We start from the raw sequence: 14,447 nt of genomic DNA, 5'->3' as shown, positions 1-14,447 counted from the left end.
TAAATTTAAAAATTTAAGTAAAAACTTTCACAGTAAAACTGTTTTGTCTTTAATCAATATTAAAACTAGGTAGAAACTAATAATTCATTTTAAAATTTAAATTAAATTTATTTTTAACTGAAACATAAAATTATATTTATTTGTAGGGTACCATATGATGTTTCTTCGTCTTTTAAAAAAAAATCTTATTGAATTTATTGGTGCTTTTAAAGTATACAGTACAGTTACATTCATCACCTTTACATGACAGATTTTGGTTCTCATTTTTTCCCCATACCCCTGCCTTCCCTCCCTTCACCCACTCCACCCTCCCCTATTTACAAAGACTTTGTTTCCATTTTTTCCTTTTCTCATATTTTTTTCTTTTCCCTTATTTCCTTTCCCCTACCCTTTCCACTTCCCCTACACCTTTAGCCCTTTTCTTCCTATTTCATGTTATCAGTTATACAATTTGGATCTTATTTATACAGTGTTTCAATATGTGTATCTGTTAATAATTTCTTAATCTCAGACATAGAGATGAGTGTAAACTGTACTCAAATGAAGTGTAAGTGTATTTGCCTGTCTTTTAAACGACTGCTACCTTTATGGCCATTGTTTATTGGAACCAATTTGCAAAGTTTGTGGCCTTAAATAAAATTCAGTACTAACAAGTTTATTCTGGTAGAAACAGAAAGTCCTAGAAGTCAGAGGCTGGCCTGTTTTTGATAGAAATTATGGCAACTGTTTTCTAAAGGGGAACAAAATGTTACTAAATTATGTTCTGGAGGAATTGTTGGGTGGGTCAGTATCAAAAGAAATGAAATTTTAAGAATGGAAAGAAATTCAAAAATTAAAAGAAATAGAAGTACTGGAAAAGAAGAAAAGAAAGTCATGAAACAATGTTCAAAACCTAGCAGTGGGAAGAAACTGGAGACAATTCGTCTGTTAACCAAAATCCGAAGAGACTGTGTTGCAGGAATAGAGTTAACTCCAGGGTGAAACCTTCATTAAGTAAATGGATGTTAAGTGCTCCTTTTTGAGCTCCTTTTGCAAGAATTTGTGACAAAAAATTCTTTATCCTTGTGCTGGTTACACACTCCTTTATTTTAAAATGGTGCCTTGTTTTTTTGTTCCTTCACTACATAAAGCTCTTGCTCTTGCCTTAAGTTTTCTTAAGAAATGAACTGGATTATTTAATATGGCTTCTTCAACGTGGAACAGTTGTTGACTTACTATGCTAATGAGTGATGAGAAAATCACACCTAAGTTAGGTAAGCTTTGAGTGGACAAATGTGTCTTGTTCTCTAAAAAAATAGAATAGGTTTTAGGAAACAAGAAAGGATGAATATGAAGAAATGGACTTCCAAGTACCAATTGAAAACAAAGCGAAGAAAGTGCTATTCATTCTTTAAAAGGCATGGTTGTGAAGTTTAGGAAAAGAAGTAGCATGAGGGATAGAACCATGAGCAGAATATTTGCCAGCAAAGAATTTTTGTTATTTTGGTTCTGGAACTTACAGCTTCTAGAATAGTGACAAGAATGTGCAGTACTAGTGAGTCCGGACGATGGTGTCAATTGACTTAAAAGCGAGAATCTGGGGTTTCCATCAGTCATCATTCTCAGCAAAGTTCTTCAGTTCAAAACAAAACAAAGGACCAGGCTCCAGTCCAGCAGAGCCACGGTTCAAGATGCTCTCTGTATTGAATCCAGGGCCTCATCCATACAAGACAAGTGTTCCACTACTGAGCTCTATACTTGGCCCTTTTTATTTTATTCTGAGACAGGCTCCCACTAAGTTGCCTGGGTTACCCTTGAACTGCCGTCCTCATGCCTCTCAGCCTCTTCCTGCTTCAGGCTCCTGAGTAGCTGGGATTGCAGGAATGCCCTTCTAGTTTTGCGATCTTTCAAAGGAAGCAAAGAAATAACTTCATTCATTTCTTGTCTCTTTGGCAGTGTCTCCTTCATGACCCAACTCTGACATCCTGACACCTAACTGCCTTGAGTACAGCACCAGCCCTTTTATTTCCCCAGTACCCGCAGGTCCTACTAGGCAGTGCCGTCTCTCCACTGTGTAGGAGCACCCTGCTTAACAAGAAATTAGGTGTCAGAGGCTACTAGCAAACATCACGTCGACGCAGGCAGATGTGCCTTTAAACTCAGCACTACCATTTAATAGCTGTGTGAACTTGAGCAGAGGAACGTTATTCAGTCAGTCTCAGCAACAGAGTGATATTCACACCGGTTTCATAGCACAATTGTGAGAATTCAAGAAGATCCATTTAAATATATAATTCCACAAATATCCCATAAGTATGCCATCAATATGAATTATTTTTTTCCTTTTTCACTAGATTGTAAGAAAGTGTAGGTTCAGTGTATCTTCATTTTTGGGCCCCAAACTTCTAGCATATGCCTAGCCCATTGGTTATTATTTCTTTGCTACTTGAACTGTGCAAGAGATATAAAAACGCTGAAGCATGAGTGTTTAAACCAACAGCAAAGGAAGGCTTTGGTCATAACAAACACATGACAATCCATTTTTTTTAACAATTGTTAGTTATCTACTGTCTATAAAGTATCTTGTTAAATTATAATTCACTGTGAAATTTTGTAAAAGCTGAATATATCAGAAGCAATATGAGTAAAAGATTTAATGGAGTCTGTATATGTATGTGATATGTGTATTTGAAGAAGTTAGCACTAAAAATTTCACTATTCTAAAAAGGTGGCTGAAGTGTTCTCATTCTAAAAGACACCATTTATAATTTAAATTAATTGAAAAATTCTTTTGGAATGCACTGCAAGTTACTCTGAATTTATTGTAGAAAACCCCACATTTTTTAGTAATTAAAAAAATGTTATAATTGTGACTCCTAACATCTCTGACTTGCTGAACTGTGATAATTGGTTTAACACTGGTACAGCATTGCACCACCCAGTTTTGGTCTGTTGCTGTGACGGAGGGGTCTGCAGTGCCCCGCCATCTTGTGGGGGAGAATGTATCATTCGCCTTGGGACAAGTTTTCTGCTGGTGAGGGTGCAGAAAGCACAGATCCGGTTCTGCTGGGGGCCTGTGCTGTCATCCCCTGCTTGCTTTTATAGTTGTGCTTAAAAGAACAGCAGCCTAAAGACAGGAGCATTTTGTTCCATCTTTAGCCATGTGGACTGCATATGTGAGAACATTGAGGCTGAAAAAAATGAAAAGAATTGGAGTTTGTACAGGACCCCTAGCTTTTGCTAATTTTTAAGTAACAAACTTTGATCTGTGAGTCTCTGGAAGGTAAAAGGGAAATTAGGTATAGTACTTTGAAAAGTCCCATGAAAAAGTTCTTTATGGCTTTGGTGCCTATGCAGCTGGACACCTTCCTTGCTTTATAAATTTTACACAATGTGCATTTTTGCATAAGAACTTTAAAAATATTTTTGTATGATATACTTATTGCAGAGTATTGTGCATTAACATTAATGGAAAGAAGAAAACAAATGACCTCATTAGTTAGTAGATAAATGGTCTCTTCCTAATTATTGAGTGAAAATGTTCTGTATTAAGAATAAAAGAACTATCTCAAAGCTTTTTCCGGCAGCAAATACTCATAGTTTAGCCTCCTTATGGTTTAAAATGCCATTCTGGTGCTTGGGGCTTTGCCAGCAGAGAGACCATGCCCTCTTGAGGCTGTCAGAGCTCTGCCTTTTCAGTCTGTGACCTTGCCTAGCATTTCGTTGCTTCACCCTCACCAGCAGACTGTGCTATGTCTGTTAAAACAGCAGAGCTGCCTGGTTCTCTTTACCATCCTCTCTCTCTCTATCTTTCTTTTATATTCAGAAGGAGATAAAAAGACTTAAGATACACCAGGCTCCAATTATTTTGCAAGTTATCGAGCTTGGCACCATCAACCTTGCCTAATCTTTATAACAAGTCTAAGAGATAGGTAGTAGACGGCAGAGGAAACAGGAAATAAATTCTCAGAGCATTGTATTTCTCTTGGAGTCAGGAAGCAGTAAGTGGAGAGCCAGGATTCAGGCTCAGTTCTGACTCCAAACCTACCATATTGTGTCATTTCCTTATTGTCTTTTTACTCCATATCAGATTTTGCTATTTGGAAGGTTTAATTATCTGTATTAAACACCCATGTCCACCTGGCCTTGTGCTGGCTAATATATAATAATTTTGAACACTGAAGATAATAGCTTTGATTCAGCTTTAGCATGAAACAGTCATACCATTATGAATAAGAAATTGCATTCCTGCTGGGGCTTTAGCTCAGTGGTGCCACTGCCTGCCTCACAAGCTCAAGGTCCCAAGTTCGATCCCCGGTACAAAGCAAAACAAGAAATTGCATTCCTGCTGGGGATTTAGCTCAGTGGCACCTCGCCTGCCTCGCAAGCGTAAGGTCCTAAATTCAATCCCCAGTATCAAAAAATAAAAAGGAAAAGAAGTTGCATTCCTAAATGGTGGTCAGGAGGTATAAACCAAGTTCTCTCGAATATTAATAACCTAAGATAAATATGTAAGCCTCGTCTTATTTTTAAATCATTAATTACTCATTTTCCCCTTAACTAGGCTAGGAAAGAAGACTGCAAAAGAAGTAGCAAGTATCAACTTTTTATATAATTTTGTAGAATGACCTTTGAGCGTCACCCCATTTAACTTGCACAAGCTCTTTTGTGGTGTGTTGGAGAAGCGAATACTTCCTCTGTCGTTGCCCCTTCTGTTTTGTTGGCTTGAGGGGATAAATCTCTGTCTGTGGTGCTTGTAGCCTCCAATGCTTCTCTGTGAACTAAAGTATAGAAGTGCACTTGCACCCTTGTCCATGCCAAGGAGAATTCACTCTTAATTGGCCTTCTACAGTGTGCCTACTTCCAAGTGTGTCACTTACAAATAATAATGGGAATAATAAGTGCCGTACACTGGAGAAGGCCACATGCCAAGAATTCTGCTTGATAATTTATAAACTTTGCTAGTAATACTTACTGAACTTAAGGCCAGCTTCATTTTCCCTATTATACAGATAAGAGACTAAGGCCATATATGTAATATGTAGAAGAGTAAGGATTCAGACCCAGATTGTCTGACCCTAAGGCTGTGTTCCTGCTTAATTGGTGGGCTGCAATCCTTACTGATGTATGAATCCATGCAAAGAATCCTTTCTCGGCTTTCCTTGAGCTGGCTTCCTCCAGGCTCTGAAAGGCAAATCTACAACTAGAGATCTTTTGCATTTTAGCAATGTAACTTTCATTCCTTAAGAAAAAATTATGAAATTTTCTGTATGCCTCTAAAGTCTGCAAATTTTTCTTTGTGCTTAAAATTTGTCTGTGTATCAAAGTAGTGAAGAAATTTAGAGTGAGATTTCTAAGTGTAATTTTGAGGCCCTTTCTATTGCAAGTGAATTCTGGTATTTATCTGTGTTTTTCCCATCTATGTTTTGTTTTATAAATGTATTCACTTTTTAGTTTGCTATGGTAACGTATACAATCTTTTGGTAATTCTATGTTGTGATGCTGCAAATGCATTGTATAGTCATTTGAACTTAATAGGTTGCTTTTGCATTCAGCAAACCTAATAAAGCTGAGGGACCTGACCCTGTCACGTCCCTTAACACATGCAGATCCCGGGGCTTTGCTGGGAGGACTGGTAGGTGACCGCGCAGACACTGTGGCTCTCTTATTCCCCACAGTGCACTAATGTTCTAATGATGCACCCTTTTTTGGCTTAGTGGTTTTCTTTTATTTTTTACATGTTTGCAGCATGATTGAATGACAGTTTTTTTTTGAATCTGTAATTTATAATTTCTCTTGTAGTCTTATGATTTCCTTTACTTTTCTTTTTTTGGTGTTAGTGGGATAAAGGTGGACTAAAAAGTTCATAAATGAAGCTGAGATGGCTGGATCATCAAATGAAAAAATAAATATTTAGGCATACATTTTGTGTCATGCACAGGAATAAATTCCAAATGAAATAAGAACTTAAATTTTGGAAAATAAAAGAAAAATGAAACCTACCCAAGCACAAAAGAATATGTAAATGAATTCTGCTTTAACCTTTGTTGTTACAGAGCAAAGCTTTACAATTATTTTATATATATATATATAATTTTAAAAGACTGGCAAGTTTTGCAAACAGACTTTTGAAATATTTTGTCTAACCCCCCCGCAAAAAAAATCACAAGGTCAGATGACACATGGCACTGTAGGAGAAAATATTTATAACATATACCACAAACATGGGGCTTTTGTCATAAAAATCAAGGCTCCAAATACTAAAAACCCAATAGGAAAATGGGGAAAAGATATGTGTAAACATTTCACACACACACACACACACACACACACACACACACACACACAGGCACACACACAAAAAATGTATAAAAATCCCTTTCATGTATATTTTTAAATGTTTATTTAAAATAATGAAGATTGAAACAATGCTGAGGTACCATTTCTTGCCTAACAGAATGGCAAAAAAATTTTTTTTTAAAATACAACAGCATATTCTGCTTTCTGGGGAAAGCAGATGTTTTCACACACAGTTGGTAGGAATGCAGATTGGTATAATCCTTCCAAAACAAATTTTGGCAATGCCAAAGAAGTTACATGTGTTCTTACCTCACAAGCTAGTAAGCTCACTTCTAGGACTCTGTGTTGAAGACACTTCTCCTAGGATAGAAATACAAGCACGTACAGGTTTTAGTATGCACGTGTTCCCTAGGTCCAAGAGCCCTGAGGTGCTGACACCCAGCAGTAATGAGCACATCTAGCTCTCAGATCATGGTTTCTAAACACCATACTCCAGCAAAAGGAACTATGGCTCCTTGGAGAAGTAGTCGATTGGAAGGCTTTGGCAGAGAAACTATAAGCTGAGTGCAATGTACCATAAAATCTGGAAGTAGTCAAAGAAGAGTGAGGACTTGTTGAAAGAACACAGTAGCCAACCCAAAGTTCTTCCTAATTGCCAAAACAAACACATTGACCGACAAGGTAAGTGATGTTAGCATTTGGTTTTTAATCTTTTATAATAAAATAAATATCCGTGAATCATATTAACATAAAAATCAAGTAAATGAGAGACAAGGGATAGCTCTTTCTTCTAGAAGAATTTCAATTAATGTAGCTAGAAAAACGACAATAGAAAATAAATCACTGTTGAAAACTAGACAAGATCTGTGAATGAAGGCTAAAATTAGTGGACGAAATTTTGAGGAAGAACAGGATATTTACATAGTCTGGGCTGGAGTCATCTACAGGCTTCCCCGGGGTGTGGAAAGCTACCCGTGGATGCTCGTGGGAGTGCCTGTGCGACAAGGGAATCCTCTTGCTCCAGAATGAGTGATCCCAGAGAGAGAAAGGGGGCCACCACAGTGCCTCTTGTGACTTAGGCTTTGCAACTGCACCCATCTCTTCTTCCTCCTCCTTTTTGCTACTGTAAAACCACCGTACCAGGAACTCCCAAGCTGGAACCCGCTAGTTTCCTTATCTCCCAGAGAGCTGCCAGTTCACCTTTTGTTGCCTGTTCTTATGCCCCCAGTCTTAGCTTCTTTTTGTAACTTTCTCCAGTGCCAGGCCCGGGAAGGATCGTCCTTCCTCACCTCAGCCTCGTATTCCGCTCCTCTCACTTTGGGTAGAACCCATCTGCAAGCTGTAGACTTTAGACAAGCCTCCAAACTAGCAACAGTCATATTGTGTTACAGTTATCACTTTTCATGTCTGCATTCCCATCCATTAATGCGATATTCATATCTGTATTCCCAAGGCCTAGCGTGGTGCCAAAAAGATCCTTAATGGGTAAATGGCTTATATTCTGGGTTGTAAGTGTATCTAAGAACCTCCTCACTTAGCAGCACTTGAGCTTTTGTCTTTCCTAGACCATGGAAAGTCTAGGAAGAAGAGATCTCTTTCTGCCTGTTTCCTGTGTTTACAAGCGGGACTCTAGACAACCTTTCAAAGATGATGCTCTTGCTTTCAGAGGCAGAGGGTCAGCAAGGCTGCTCGAAACTCTTGTATGCCTCTGTGATAGTAAAGACAAACAGCCCTGCTCCATGAGCGCTTGGAGTATAAACCAGAGTTGGCCACAAATCATGGTGCTCGTGGGTGGGAATAACTTGGACACTTGGTCCGGGTGCCTCACTGGCTGGGGATGGCCCTCAGCACGTATAATCTCATTTCCTCACTGAGCCCCTTCTAGCCTTTGCCCCCCTATTGCCCGGCTACCTCTGGGAAGTGTGTGTCTGGGTCCAGCATACCTGTCCTTTCCGGCATACCTGTTCCTGTTGCAGACCCCATCTCCCCTTTTTTCATTCCAGCCCCTGTTCACTGACCCATGGTATTGTCAGCTCCATCTTTATGCCACCCTGGGGACTGGGACTTGGGCTTTACCTCCCTTGTTCCTTGCCCTGTAGCTACAAGGGAGCTAGGTATCTTCCCATATCTGCTTGGCTCCTAAGATTCTAGTCCTCCCTCGCCTGCTTCTAGTTTGTCTGCTGCCTTGACGTGAGACATAGAAATTGATATATAGATTCTATAAAGAAAAAAAAATGTTTCAGTGACACTTTAAGGCACGGTAAGGTAGACTTTATTAACGACACTGAAATAGGTACAGGAGCCACTGCAATGAAGTCTTGCAGTAGTGGAGAGAGATTGAGTCAACTCAGAATACAGCATGGGCAAATGGGAATTTACAGTCCCATTGCAGTGGGGTAGTGGGAGTCGAGGAATGGAAAATTACTGAGAAGGTAAAGGGGATTCTGGCTTAACAAACCTAGCAAGATTCTTGCTGTAGAGGGCCCTGGTGACCAGACATCACCTGAGAGATGAAGGGTGAGGAACCCGATCATGTATTGTGTGCAGTCAGCTGTGGGGAAGGGAGTTTCTTGCTAACCTGATATACCAGGGTTCTTTGTTACAACTGGATGTTACAAGGATGTATGCAGAGGAACCTACGAGAAGGTGCAGGGGCCTGGCAAAGAATTGTCACCAACAGGTAGAAGTGGGCATGCTTAAGCTGAACTATCAGCTTACTTCGTGTAACACTTTCTATGTTGAAAAGTGAAAATAAATCACCTTCAGCAGATGTATCCTTATCTTGCAATTGCCTATAAGATGTCAAAGAATCTTGCTGTGGAAAGGAAATATGTGAATATTCTAATGCTAGTGATTCATCTTACTGTTTAAGAAATCATAGTGTAGGTCGGTTAAGTAGTTTTTCTACAGCCACATTTTCCAATGGAGAGTCTGATATTTGAAGCTGACATCATTTCACAATCAGAGTTAAATCTACAACATTTTTTCTTCCAGAATAGGAAATTTTGAATATTTTACATTTCACATCGTCATGGTGCCTATCGCAAGGTATTACAGCACTTGCCTTTCTGTTCCAGATCTAGGTCGATCTCGAGAACTACAGTATGTGTACATGGATAACAACGTTCACCTGAAAGGGCTGCCATCTTACCTGTACAATAAAGTCATCGGGTGCAGTGGGTAAGGCCGACTTCGCATCTTAGACTTACAGATAAACGGACTGCTTTTGATCATTCTGTTCAATTTTGTGTTTGGCCTTGACACACTAAGCCAAGTATCCTTAGGAACTAAGAAAGTGAGCTGGCAATGTAGAATACTGCATGTTGGATTCCGTTAGTGAGCTTTGGATTCAATCAGTAAGTGGTTTATTTTTATTTTTTTCTAGTCGAAGGAAAAATGAATTCACACACTTTTTTTTTTTTTTTGCTATGGAAATAAGCAGCTTTATTTTTCCAGCTTTATTGAGCTATGCATGGCAGTTAAAATTGTATATATTTGAGTTTATGATGTGATGATCTGATGCACTGATATATTGTCACATTTTCCATTATAACCGCACTGTTGTCACAAAAAGTGGAAGAATCAGCTTTTCACTGAACTCTAGTGTATTGACTATTTCTCTACAGTAAGAGCCCTAGTTGCTAGGATTTTGCTCCTTTTTTTTTTTTTTTTTTTTTGGTACTGAGGTTTAAACTCAGGTCCTTGTGCTTGTGAGGCAGACAGTAGAACCACTGAGCTAAATCCCCAGGCCTAATTGGAAAAATTTAAAACTGAATATTTGAGAGAGTCACTCAATACAAATCAAGATGCTAGTAACCAGAACAGATACTTGAGTCAGTAGGAAGAGACAGCCTGTTATTTTCAGAGCAGCAATAATCTTTCCTTCTTAGGCTCTCAGAAGGATGGCCTCAGCCTCTCATTCTATGCAGAGTGACAGAACCACCTTCAAGTCTTTTCCAGGGCAGTCTGCAATTAAGAGGCCTGCTCCAGTACCAGAACCTGCACTTCACTGGCCTTGCTTTCCTCACCTCAGGGCCAAGCACTGCCTTTGAGACTTCTTAACCAGAACATTTGACTCTTGCTTCAGCCCCAACATCTTGCATAACCTGGCTCGCACTCCATGTAGTTCTGGCCAGAATGGGGGTGACAGTAAGCCATGTATTGAGGACACCTACTCCCCTGCTGGCCCAGCTCCAGGGCATGGGCAAAGAGCCACGAGTGCTCCAGAGAGGCAGTCCTAGGAGCAGTGCCCTTCCCTTAGGAAAAATTAGACACGTGTTATCTTGGGAAAGTCCTGGATGAGTTCAGTGCTCATGTAGGCCGATGAACTCCAAGCTAAGAAATTTCTCCCTGAGTCTTCTGTGAAGCAGTGATGGTAGAATGTGTGGTAGGGCTTTCAGCCCAATATTGTTTCCAGAGCTGACTTTGTCTCAGCTGTGATACCACCATCATTAATCCCAGTGTGTTCTTAAAGAGTTTTTACTATAGCCTGAGGCTTTCAGGTGGTGAGCACAGTGTCCTTGGTCATCCCGATGCATGGGATGGCAAACCAAACGTGCTTTCCCCACACCAAAACCTTCCTCTGATTTAAGTCTCTACCACAATTAAGGAATCACTTTTATTTCAGATAATGAGCTTTCTGCTTTGGTGTTAATACATGGATTTTTTGTTGTTTTGTCTTTGAGACAGGGTCTCACTGTGTAGTCCAGGCTGGCCTGGCCTTGAACTCATTATGTAGCCCAGTCTGGCCTCAAATTCATGGTGATCCCTCTGCCTCCCGAGTGCTGGGATTACAGGTGTGCACCATCGTGCCCAGCTCTTATGTGGATGTTATTGACTACCAGGCAGTTTTATTTGTGCTGAGAGGAAAGATAGTTTTTCGCCTTTGAGTTGGGGCCTGGTAGCACTTGTAATGAATTTCATAAAAGCTCCAAATCTTTGAGGAAATAAACAGTAGGGGAAAATACACAAAGTATTAGTTAATAGCTTGTATTGTTATTATTAAAAGCTTATTTTATTAATGGTAATAAAATTATTAGGACAAAGTGAAATAACCAGTTTTCTAATATTAGTAGTTTTGGGGGTGTACATAGTCCCTCTTGCAAATAGACTCTGATCCCAAGGGCATTTGTAGTCTGTTGTTTAAAGGCAAAACTCAGAATACATTTTTTAATTCCATTCATTACATTTCTAAGCAAGCCCATTATAAGGTGACTTAATCTATTTTGTACTCCAAAAATGATACTTCTTCGACAGTACTTCTACGGAAAATGTATTCAGGATTTTCATTGCAATGCAAAAGCTCTGGGGAAAGGCTTAAGGGACCCGTCCTTCTATCTGTCTGTTGAATACACTAAGAGGGACACCTGCCAAAGTGGTGGTGCTTCCTGCCTCAGCCCAGGGAAGAGGAGAGGGAGGAGCGGAACAGCCAACTGAGGAAAGCATAATAAAAAGGGCAAAGAGTGTATCTGAGACGTACCTAGAAAGTGCGCTTCTTGAGACTGAGTGGCACCCCTGTGTGGTCGCTGCCTCACCGAGCTGGGCAGAGCAGGGCATGCCTGCCCTCCGGGGCCTTCTGGTCTAGCCAGGGGCAACAGAGACAGTAAGTAACTGAAGACGCTGAACCTTCAGGTTCAGCTCACCTGGTTCTCCACTGCTAGCTAGAAATGTTACTTCCGGCTCAGCTATAACCCGAATAGAAGCACAGCCAGTGTCTGCTGCACCACGCTCCCCTAGACGATTGCATTGTCCTGCTCAGCACCAGGGTCTGAGGGAACTGAAGCAGCAGCCGTGCAAAAGAAACACAGCTTTAGGGACTTGTGGGACAGTATGTTAACAGTCTGGTAGGGGTGTGTGTGTGTGTGTGTGTGTGTGTGTGTGTGTGTCATTTAAACTCAGAGGGAGAATAGAAAATGATGCATAAAATATATAATAGACATTTAAAATTCACCTAACAGGTGATACATCGCTTTAAGAAATATCAGAAGTCTCACAAAATTATCTTAGATGCTCACGGAAGTCTCAATAAAATCCTCTTTATTATGTTTTTATTCACTAGTTATTGAGCACTAACTAGCACCTCAGCACTGTAAAACAAAGACAATTTAGATGTTTATCTTGACAAAGTAACTGTAACACAAGCACCGAACACCGCTGAGAGACGTAAAGAGATAGGAAGGTGCAGCGTGTCGCTGACTTTGGGGACCTCACTGGAGGCCACGCACCGCGCTCTCAGTACATCCTACTGGTGACTCAGGTCAGCAGGTCGGCACTCTTGGTCGCCACACAGGGAGGGCCCTCCAGTAGGGGAGGCCGCTCAGAGGCCCCTTGCAGACTGGCTGTCACAGTGTCCATGCATCCAGGTTCTTTGCGAGCTTCATGGAAAAGTGCAGTTTTTATTTTCTGTGGGTTTGTTTGTTTGTTTGTTTGTTTTTGCCACAGGAGTAAATGTCTTAAGCTCTGCTACATTATACCCAGAAGGAGAAGTCTGTCCCATGTCAGAATTGCAGAGTGGCAGGTAGCGTATTTGTGTACTCAGGAGAACATAATTGTACAAGTGGTCCCATGCCAAGGTTATTTTCCCAGTTATCTGATTATATGATGAGAAAAAAGCAAGCACTTACATTGCATTTTTCTTGTGTAAATGAGCAAATCATAGCAGGATTTAGGAGCAACTGGTTAAATGACCTTATAGTGGTTTGTTAGTATAACCGCTCAAGGTAAGAGAACTGTTTGTATGAGAAATGTGTTCTACATTCTGACTTAAACCTGTAGACCAAAAATGACCTTTAGATCACAGTCCATTTAGAGGGCCGGGGCCGGGGCCGACCCACACACAGAAACAGTCAGTGTTGGGTATCTGAACCACTTCTTGGGCAGGCAGCAGAGTAGCATGGCCACATGTGAGAAGCCGAAGGAAGGTATTTCAGCTCTCACTCAGGAGAGAGTTTGCAGCTGTAGTCCAACAAAGCGGCTAAAAAGTATTAACAATTCCTTTAAATGTTAGAGGACTGCAGCAGAATCCACTGTCTTCACAGTATCATTTCCACAGTGTCGTGGATATAGTCCCTCAGATTACATGGCGGGTTGCAGGGAGGGAGAGACAAGAGGACAGGAGAAAGGAGGGCAGGGGAGGGGAAGAGAGGGGAGAGGAGACCTGAGATGGCCCAGAATTGTGGAACTGGAATACGGTTTCAGTGGGGGTAGGTAGGTGGGTTGTTTGTTGGTTTGTTTTGGAGACAGTTTCACAGTGTAGCTCAGGCTAGTCTCACGCCACATCCTCCTGCTTCAGCCTCTAGCACACTGGGATTGCAGGCAATGTACCACCACATCTGACTCAAGACAAAAATGTAAAGCTTTATTGAAACTTAGGTTTGTAGTGAGTGAAAATACAAAAAAAAAAAAAAATAGAAACTTTTAAAAAGAAAATTTAGAATTGAAAAATACAATATCCAAAATAAAACAATTGTTTATGGGCTTAATGGGGTAAGTGGAAAGTCAGTGACCTTGGAGGTAGATCAGTAGAAATGATCCAATCTGAAGGACACAGAGAAAAGTTAGTAACAAAAATGAATGCAGTGTGAGGTTTCTGCCAGACAATATTAAAAAGACTGATACATGTGTGGTAGGCATCCCATGAGGAGAACAGAGACTGAGGCAGTGATAACAGGCATTTGGAGAAATAATATTTCAGGTTTTCCCAAACTTGACATGAGACATAAATTTACATTTTCAGGAAGCGCAGTGAAACCTGAGCACTATAAACACAAAATGCTACCTAGGCAAAGCGTCTGAAAAGCAAAGAATAAAAGGAAATGTTGAAAGCAACTAGAGAAAAATGACCTGTTACTTACAGGGGAGCAATTTGAAAGACCATTAACCTCATCTGAAACCACAGAGGCCGGAAAACAATTGAACATTTCTTAAGTGCTAAAGAAAAATACAATCAAAGTAGAATTCTGTATCCAGGAAAAATATCCTTTAAGAGTAAAGGCAAAACAAACACATTTTAGAGAGAAGAAAATTAAGCCTGAAGAAGTTCTGAGCAGTTAAGTCCTTTCCTCCAGGACAAGATTTATGCTTGGTGTCTTCCTCCCTTCTCCATATCTACCCCTCCGCTTTCCTTTTCCTTTTCCTGTAAGAAAAAAAAAAAAAAAAAAAAAAAGTTT

The 14,447-nt window shown here is 40.3% G+C and overlaps 1 protein-coding gene across 2 annotated transcripts in view; it reads left to right on the top strand.

The window, feature by feature from the left end:
- Nucleotides 1-14,447, top strand: part of Lrrc28 (leucine rich repeat containing 28) — a 112,992-nt gene that overhangs the window by 78,493 nt on the left and 20,052 nt on the right. For both annotated transcript variants that reach the window (XM_010607855.3, XM_010607854.3), the window contains exon 7: nucleotides 9,357-9,459. In XM_010607855.3, the coding sequence (XP_010606157.1) occupies nucleotides 9,357-9,459 (103 nt within the window). The remainder of the gene's footprint in view (nucleotides 1-9,356; nucleotides 9,460-14,447) is intronic.

The sequence above is a fragment of the Fukomys damarensis genome, unplaced genomic scaffold (genome assembly GCF_012274545.1).
Source record: "Fukomys damarensis isolate Sample0158 unplaced genomic scaffold, DMR_v1.0_HiC HiC_scaffold_7, whole genome shotgun sequence".
Classification (NCBI taxonomy): Eukaryota; Metazoa; Chordata; class Mammalia; order Rodentia; family Bathyergidae; genus Fukomys; species Fukomys damarensis.
This window is presented reverse-complemented; position numbering and strand designations above follow the sequence as displayed.